This window comes from Cygnus olor, chromosome 2 (assembly GCF_009769625.2).
Source record: "Cygnus olor isolate bCygOlo1 chromosome 2, bCygOlo1.pri.v2, whole genome shotgun sequence".
Taxonomy (NCBI): domain Eukaryota; kingdom Metazoa; phylum Chordata; class Aves; order Anseriformes; family Anatidae; genus Cygnus; species Cygnus olor.
Genome location: NC_049170.1, coordinates 91,333,166 through 91,342,385, shown reverse-complemented (window position 1 = coordinate 91,342,385; position 9,220 = coordinate 91,333,166). Strand labels below are relative to the sequence as shown.

The window sequence follows — 9,220 nt, the reverse complement described above, 5'->3', positions numbered from 1 at the left end:
CCCCTTCCCCGTCGCCCCGCCAGCCCCGGAGCGGGTCCCGGGTCCCCGCTGCCCTCTCCCCGCCGCCAGTACCGGCGGTGGCGGCGGCGCAGGAGCCCGGGGCGGCCGCCCATCACGGCGCGCTCGGGCGCCGCCGCCTCCCCGCCCCGCCGCCGCCGCCGCCATGGCGGTGCGGAGCCGGGGCGCCCGGCGGCTGCTGCTGCTGCTGCTCCTGGCCGGCTCCGCCGCCAGCCCGGCGGACGAGGGCGGCGGAGGGCGGCGGGAGGCGGGCGGCGGGGAGGAGGGCGACGAGGCGGCGCCCCACGACTCCTCGTACGGCACCTTCGCCAGCGAGTTCTACGACCTGCGCTACCTCTCCGAGGAGGGTGCGCTGCGGGCACGGGGCGGGACGGGGCGGCATGGCACGGCGTGGGACGGGACGGGACCGGGCGGGACGGGGCGGGAGGGAGCCGGGGGGAGCGGGGCTGCAGGCTGCGGCGTTGTTCAGCACGAAGGCCAGCGCCCGCCGCCATCTTCTGCCTGCCGCGGCCTGCGGGGCTCGGCGGGGCCGGGGGCGCGGCGCCTGCGGGGACCCCACGGCAGCGGGGTCCCCACGGTACAGGGACCCCCACAGCACAGGGACCCCACGGCAGCGGGGTCCCCACGGCACAGGGACCCCCACAGCACAGGGACCCCACAGCAGCGGGGTCCCCACGGCACAGGGACCCCCATAGTGCCCGGGAGCTGCCGTCGGTCATGAAGGAGCCGGCGGGGTTTCAGCAGGTCCCCAAAATGCTGTGTGATGAAGCGTGTGGGCAGAAATACAGCCCTGTCTCGCCCTTCTGTTTGTACTTCTTAATTATTAAGATGCTCTTGGTTGTTGCAAGGACAAGTTTTGTGTGTGGCTAGGCTGTGTTGAAAAGCAGTTGGATAGGTATATTAGTGAGGAGGTGGGGTGTACTGCTGGCAGTCTTGTGGTGATGCTCCTCTAACTGCTGTGAAATTTTACCAACTTTATATGTTTAAGCCAGGTGTCTGTCTTACCTAGGCCCCTGGTATGGTTGTCTTACCTAGAACCCAGGTATGGCTAACGGAGGTTGTAATTTGCTGTTTACAGCGTATTTTCTGTCAGGGTTCTCAGAGTTGAGTGCCCAAAGTCGTGTGGTGTACACTTTGGCCTGTTTGTCTGCGGATACTGCGGCCATGCAACTGTGCAACTTCCAGGGGACTTTATAATTTCAGAACTAGCCATTTGTTTTGCAGTTGGCTAAGTAAAATAATATAAAAATATCAAGGGTTATGGATCAAAACCTAACCTCTACAAGCCAAGAGAGGAGAGGTCTGTTTGCAGGTGTGTCACTGTCTCTTCAGTGTATTGTAGAGCAGATAAGTGATTGCCCAGAGTCATAAATCCTTCATTGTCTGGCTTTTCTGTGTCTTAGTTCACAGGTGATTGCAGGTCATCACTGCAGGCAGTTCCCAGTTTTGATACTCTTACCTTCTAATTCAATGCATGTTTTATTTACTTTTGAAAGGAGAATGTATTGTAAGGCCCTTTCAGCATCCATTCCTCCAGCTCTGAGTCTGATGCCCTGAATTTACACTTAGTACTGTCATTTGTGGCTAAGGAGTCAGATGTAGTTCTCTTACAGATTTCCCAAGGGGCGCACAAAGGAGTGCACAAAGAGGTAGCTCACTGGAGATTCCTACTCATTAGTTGGCTGCCTCACTCTGTGTTCATGCTGCCATAACGTAACGTTGTCTGTGAAAGACCTCTCACCCTCACTGCAGCAAAGCCATGCTCCAGCATCCTTCTTCATTGCAAACCTGAGAAAATTTTGTTTTCGTTCCTCTCCGTTACATTGGTACCAGGACCCTCTGATTGAGGGATTGTGCATGTGACAAAGTAGTCCCTCATCAGTACAGCTCAGTTATTAGTGAAGTAAATGCTATTGGAACCTTTTCTCTTCAGTGTTACTGCTTTTTACTCCTTGTATTTTATTTGGTAATGGTTTGTTCTCATTATACAGGTTACCCTTTCCCTACTGCACCTCCTGTGGATCCATTTGCAAAAATCAGAGTGGATGACTGTGGAAAAACTAAGGGATGCTTCAGGTCAGTCTGAGATAAAAATGCAGGTACCTTTACGTTTGCAAATGCTGACTGATTGCATTTGAGAGTTTGGCCAATTTTCTATATTCATTTAAAAAAAAAAGGCTATTGTTTGAGAACATACTTTGTAATTATGGACTATATTATTTGAGGAAACAATTATTTAAGTACATACGTCATAGCTACAGACTAGATTGTTTCATGTTTCTTACATTTTCATGAGGCATTTACAAAACAAGGCCTCAGAAGGACTACAGGGTGATATGTGTAGTTAATTGCTTGCCATAATGATTAAATGTTATACATTCTTACTGTAAAAAAGTAATACTTGTGAGCAATTAATGGTACTGCTTCAGTATAGCATAATAAATGTTTTACTGCTATTATACCAAAATACATTCTTTTAGATTTTCTTGCATAAACATAATCAAGCTCCATAGCAGGAAATTAAACAGAAAAGTTAGATGAATTTCCAATTCCCTTTAGGTATGGTAAACCTGGATGTAATGCAGAGACCTGTGACTACTTCCTGAGTTACCGTAGGATAGGAGCTGATGTTGAATTTGAGTTGAGTGCTGATACCGATGGCTGGGTGGCAGTGGGATTTTCTTCAGACAAGAAAATGGTAAGACTCTTCATGTTGACAATGTACACACTTTCACATGCTATTATATAAATGGTTTATATTTTATCTGTCAGAGAGCATATACGGAAAAACTGACTTGCTGACAACAAAGCACCATTCAGTAGCCATCTGGGAGCAGGAGCCAGGTCTGCTGTCTCCCAAAAAACTGCCTCATCCTTACTGACATGTCCTTTCCCTTCTTAACTAAATGTTACAATAGCATTTTAGGTTAGCTCTGACTGTTTGAATGTTACTAGCTTTTTGTCTTTTTATTAGAAAAGCCCTCAGACATAAGCCAACTCACGTGGGAATGTCCTGTTGCATTTCATTTCAGTGTTGCTTGGACAAAAGGTGCATCCAAAACCAAATAGCAAATAGTTTTATTCTTCAGTAAATATTTCACTTTCAGAGGTACAAATATGGTTTTCACTGCTAAACTTTGGATTTTGTTCTTTTCTTCTTTCATACCTGTGTGTTCTAGGAAAGCCACAAAGGTGTGAAAAAATGGCTGCTACTCATGTTACTTTTTCATTCAAAAGCCTTACTTTTCATTGTGTTTCATTGAGCAAAACAGGAGCATATATATATGAGTATATATATGTATATAAAATGTATGGATTTTAAAAATAACTGAGCAATAGACATCATAGAATCACAGAATGGTTTGGGTTGGAAGGGATGTTTAGGGTCATCTGGTTCCAACCCCCCTGCCGTGGGCAGGGACACCTCCCACCAGACCAGGTTGCTCAAAGCCCCATCCAGCCTGGCCTTGAGCACCTCCAGGGGTGGGACATCCACAGCTTCTCTGGGCAGTCTGTGCCACTGCCTCAACACCATCATGTGTTTGACTATGATCTTTATAAAATGTTAAGGGTTAAAGTGCAGTTCATAACGTGGGTGTTCATGTACAGAAACGCTCTTGAGCATATCAGAAAATACTGAGCTTGTGTACTAAATCACAAGTCAGAAGAGAGGACTGTTTTTTGTATAGTTGGAAGCAGTAGTCTGAAAAAGGACAGAGTTTAGAAATGCTGGGCTAGGAGCCACAAAAAGCAACGGGAAGACTTGCACTGAATTAACAACCTTTTGTGAGACCCAAAATGAGAAACAGAGAATGTGAGGGTAGGTGCTTTTCACTCATTAATAACTATGCCTTAGTATGACACTGCAAATAAGCACAGTAAGGATAACAGTCTTTCGTGTCATAAAGAGCAGTTCATGTTGTAAGAAACAGTTCGTGCTTAATGTTGTGAGGAACAATTTTACAGCTAAATTTTGGGAGGAGTTTAGTTGCCTAGAAGTGTAAGTATTCAACAGGATTTTCAGGGCAGCTCAGCAGCTTTAAACTTTTGGCCTCAAGTTGTAAGAGATCATTTACCAATTTGTAACTCTGATGTACCTGCAGTAGATCTGCCTCAGGACCACGTTAAAGCAAAGACACTAAATTTCAGTGGTTAGACAGACTTTAAAGAGATGATCAGTTAAGAGTACGATTATCAACTTATTAGCATGACCTTACCAAACTTTCTATCACACCTCTCACCCATCCTGTGTAGTGCACTATCACATCCCCTCCCCGTGCTTCCTTTCAAGCCCATCCATCCACTCCAGCTGCCTGTCCCTTCACTCCCAGTTCCACTCAGGCTGTGTGCCCGGTCCAACCAGTGCAGCCCTGGCTCTATCCCCTCCCCATCCCTGCTGTGTCCTCTCCGTTCCTCCCTCCCCATTTTGTTCAGGAGTGCAGATATGCTGCCTGACAGGTCTGTGCCCTGAAAGGCACATCAGCCAGCAAGACAGCCCAGTCAGAAATGTGAGTTTCTGCTGGGCAGGCAGCACTAAGTGTGATTTGCAGCCATGAGGCATGTGTGCCGTAGCCTTGCCTGAGAAGGCAGAGTGCTTGCACTTGGTGTCTGGAAGGTCTGCGTGTGCCAGTAGTCCACGGGACCCACTGGCTGTGCCTTGGAAAGCACGTGTTAAGTTTCAGCCCAGGCAGACCCAGCAACATATTAGGTGTCAGCTTCCAGTAAGAAGAATAAAGAAAGTTGAAAAGGTAAAAGGTTTTGCTTCCTGATTTGATGCATATAAGAATTACCAGCCAGCTAGACTAAAACAGCTAGCGTTTGTCTTCCTCTTTTGTTCTGCTGCTGACTTCATCTTTTTCATAACTTCCAGGATGTTTTGGTGTCCTGGGATACACAGACTTTACTGGAAAAATGACTCTCCATCGAAACAGCTCGGCTGTGAGAAGCAGGTTGTACCTTGGAGGTCCTAATCCAAATGCTGTGGCCTGGATAGCTAGAGAAGCTCAGGAAAAAAAAGTGTATTGGATTCTCACTAGATTTTTTAAAAGTCCTATGACCTATTTCTTTGTCTCAAATAACGTTATGCGTTTCCACTTGTAGGCTTCCGTGCCTACTGAGGTTCAAAATGATTTTTTTTCTTGTGAAAAGCTGTGAAAAGTACTTGTACTTAAAAATGAGGCATTGGTGCTCAGAGCTACAAAACATAAACGTGGAAAAGAAGTTATGGAAAGCAGTGACAGGCTCAAGACAGAAGCTGTAAAGGTAGCCCACAGCAGTATTGAGGTGCAAAAAGTGTTCAAGCATGTGTTTTACCTAGTTGTCCCCTTTTCCCTTCACTTTTGGCACGTCTTTTACACATTTACATAGGAATAGTTGCACTGCACCTTTTTCCACTCCTTCCGCTATAACAAAGAACTGAGAGATGGTGCTAGCAAGCATTGCTTGTGTCATCGGTGTGTCCTATCAGAGAGATTTGCGTTGTAGAAGTAGGACCTGCATTTAACACGGTACGGAGCCCCGCAGCAGTGGCATTCGGTGCAATGCCACGCATCAAACTTGCACAGTGTTTGGATGGACCTTGACACTAGGGCCTCTACAAGATTGTTCTCCTAAAATTAATACTAATTCTTAAGCAGTACAGTGCTCCACTATGACAGTTACCTTGCATAACTGTTCCAACAACTGTTTAATCTTTCTGTGAATGACCGATACAAACAATTCTCTCGCACTTCTTTCTGTCCTGTCTTTGGTTGGTGGCTGTTTATGTTATGGGGAGAAGCACATGTCAACTACCCTTTTCTTGTATTCTGTGGTATTCTCTATTCTGTCACTGTTTGCTGAACGTTTCGTGTTTTCTCTTAAGATAGCTGAGAAGTGATATTCTTGTAAGTGAACATGAAAAGAGATTAGAAAAGACAGACTGTACTTGAAGCTATTATTTGCCCAGACTTAGTAGATTCATCTCCTCTATCTTATTAAGTTAGATTGCTTTTCCGTCCATGATGTTGACGCAGTGGATTTTGCACACATCAAGGATTCAAGGATGCCAGTTTTCGTGAAGCAGGATCCCAGAACTTGACATGTTACAGAAGAAAACAGCCTTCTACTGATCAATTAATTGTGTGATGTCAGAGCAATACCATGTCTACAAGTATATTATGTATGTTAGGTTGTTACGGATCTTAGAAAGATCCAGAAGAAAATGCAGAGGCAGAAAGGGTAGGTATATATTACTATTTACTCTGTGCTGTTCAGTCCAGATGAAGAAACATTGCTGGGAAAAGACTATTTGTGTATACATAACTAAGAAATAGTGAATGACAGCCCCGTGACTTTGTTTTTAATAGTTAAAATTGTATAAATAAATGAGGAAATGTTTTGTGATGCTCTTTGTTTTCCTTTTACCTAAATGTTTTTACCATGTAGGGAGGAGATGATGTCATGGCTTGTGTTCATGATGATAACGGAAGAGTCCGAATACAGCACTTCTATAATGTTGGTCAGTGGGCTAAGGAAATCCAGAGAAATCCTGCCAGAGATGAAGAAGGGGTTTTTGAAAACAATCGTGTAACTTGTCGATTCAAGCGTCCCGTGTATGTTCCCCGAGAGGAAACGATCGTAGATCTGCACTTGAGTTGGTACTATCTGTTTGCGTGGGGTCCAGCAATTCAGGGTAAGTCAATATTAGTGCTACCGACAGCTGAGGTACCAAAATATGATAATGCCTTTCATTATTCTTACTAGACCCCCTCCTTTCTTAATGAACTAAAATTATGGCAGCATCAGGCTTAAGAGCAGATAAACAGGAAGATGAGCAAGCTGGCGGAGTCCTACATGTCATGTTTTCTTGGCTATGTAGCTATTATCCCCGCTTCCCAAAGCTAAATTTAAGTAAGGATAACTCACAGCTGGAAGTTCTGAATTCCTCTGAAGGATGTTTATTGTTTACTTGAATTACATTTGTTTTATTCAGATGTTTAATTTCAGAAATCAGAGAAATAACTACTCACTGACATAGTAAAATTGCATGCTCCTATAGGTTTGGAAATTACTTGGCTTTCTGCCTATTTCTTTGATAAAGTTATAGAAAAAAATGCACCTGACATTATTTCTTTCTGCCCTTAACCTATTGAAGGTTCTATAACTCGTCATGATATAGACTCACCACCTGTATCAGAGCGTGTGGTCAGTATTTACAAGTATGAAGATATTTTCATGCCATCAGCTGCCTATCAGACCTTCTCTTCTCCATTCTGCTTGCTCCTCATTGTTGCACTGACCTTCTATTTATTGATGGGAACCCCGTGACCTCTGGAAAGTAGCAAGAATTTGTCAGTGGAAGTTTCTCAGGATGGACGGATACACGGATGGATGATGCGTTTTTCTATTGGGATTTATATCACACCACCATCATCATCTCACTGCTTTTGAACATAGTTAGCTCTTCAGAAGAATGAAGTAACCATTTCTGAGCAGCAGAGTGGTGACAAATCATTTAACAGTAATCAGTGAACAAGTAGGAAGAATATTTTCAGTGTTGTGACTACTCGCTTAAAGAAGAGAAGACTTTTGTAAAATCAATGTGTGTGTGTGCACGCGTGTGTGTATGTGTGTTCGGGAGAGGTGTCTGTATGTGTGTTTAGGAGAGCCTAGTGATGGACATCTTATCAAATAACAAAATTGCCTTCCATATTGCTCCCAGAAAGCAAATTTGGGAAAACATTATAATGCTGTTTGGTAATTCTGGTGCAGACAGAACAACTGCCAGGTGCAGTTTCTGAACTTAAGATCAGAATACTGACACTGCGGTTTAAAACCTAACCTTCAATAATCCCATTTTTTAATTTTTTTTTTTTTAATATTTATCAAGGTTTTCTTGCTCTGGTACTTTCCAAGACTAAACTTGCATAATCAAGCATGAACAGGATTTTTCTTCAATAGAGAAGAAGTGATGAATGTCTTTATAACAACAGTGTTTCAACAACCTCCCTGAAAATAAAGGCTACTTCTTTTGAGTGAGATATGAAGTTATTTAAATAAGGGGAAGGGAGAATGCAGTTATTTAAATTCTCCATCCATAGGAAAAGCAAGTTTAAAACACAGAGAAGTTCCCAACAAGCCATAGGACATCCTCCCAACGATGAACTCCTTTTTTCTCTTTTGTATGACAAAGCAGTGTTATTGCTGACATGTAAATAATGTTTTTAAGTAGTTGCGCAGTAGTACCGAGAAATCTGTTTTTCTGTGTCGTATGCCTGTATATCCTGTTCATGTTAAAGATGAATATGGGCAGCTGATGTGTGCTTACAAAGAAATGGAAGTATAATTGAGATTATTTGTAAGGAGAGATGGGAATTAATAAAAAATCGGTATCTTTAATTTCATCAAATCATTGCTAAACTGAAGTTACTGTAGAAAAAGATGGTCTAAAGAGGAAATACACTAGAAATTTTATCACCAATAAATACTGTAAAGATGAACACTAAATATTATCAAACTGGAAGGTGTCAGAATGTATTTTATGAGCCATATAATATTCTGAAAAAATGTGAGTTTGTGTGGAGATTTTCTGTACTTCATGTAACAAGGAGCGCATGACACATCCATGTAGCAGTTGAATGTGCTTGGATAAGGTTGCTTGCTTACTTCCCAACTTGCATCATTGCACCAAAATTCTCTCTAATGTCGTGCGCTTGAGGACCGTGTAATGTAGGATCTGTTAAAATACGCAGTGGACCTCCTTTGTATTTTCGTTGCTGCATAGAGTGTAAAAAAAGTAACTAGCTTTGCTGGGTTTGCATCATTATTCACAGACTGAGGCTAATAGACTTAATTTTTTTAGGCTCTGCATTCTTGAAACCTATGCTTTAAGTATTTAAAAATAGGTTTGAAGAGGAATTTGTCTCCGTCGCAAACCCCTTATGCCCATTTTAAAAGAAAGATTACTTTGTAATATATAATATTTGCATTGATGTCTTTAAGGATTTGTTTGCTTAGAATTGCTGGACTAGAGTTCAGGAGGGGAGAGAGGAATTCAGAGGGAAATGAACTTTAAAAGTGTATACAGTAGCCTTATTTAGTATAAATTACCTCTTGCAAACTGAATAACCAACTCATTATCTGATGAAATATGTAGTGGAGACCACCTGATAAGGAAGGTCAAGCTTTGGACCATCATGGCTGTAAAATTTAGGTTTAAGAA

At 43.2% G+C, this 9,220-nt stretch overlaps 1 protein-coding gene across 1 annotated transcript; it reads left to right on the top strand.

The window, feature by feature from the left end:
- The first annotated feature begins 163 nt into the window (after nt 1–163).
- On the top strand, nt 164–8,031 carry FRRS1L (ferric chelate reductase 1 like). Its single transcript, XM_040549001.1, has 5 exons — nt 164–365; nt 2,010–2,094; nt 2,578–2,716; nt 6,445–6,691; nt 7,154–8,031. The coding sequence occupies exons 1-5, from the start codon at nt 164–166 to the stop codon at nt 7,324–7,326; spliced, it is 846 nt and encodes a 281-aa protein (XP_040404935.1). The 3' UTR covers nt 7,327–8,031.
- Nucleotides 8,032–9,220: the final 1,189 nt, after the last annotated feature.

Bases quoted from the DNA above. Each gene is read 5' to 3' on its own strand.
- FRRS1L (XM_040549001.1), top strand. From the start codon at position 164: ATGGCGGTGCGGAGCCGGGGCGCCCGGCGGCTGCTGCTGCTGCTGCTC. The intron at 366-2,009 runs GTGCGCTGCGGG...CTCATTATACAG, and splicing joins GCGCTACCTCTCCGAGGAGG to GTTACCCTTTCCCTACTGCA. The intron at 6,692-7,153 runs GTAAGTCAATAT...AACCTATTGAAG, and splicing joins GTGGGGTCCAGCAATTCAGG to GTTCTATAACTCGTCATGAT.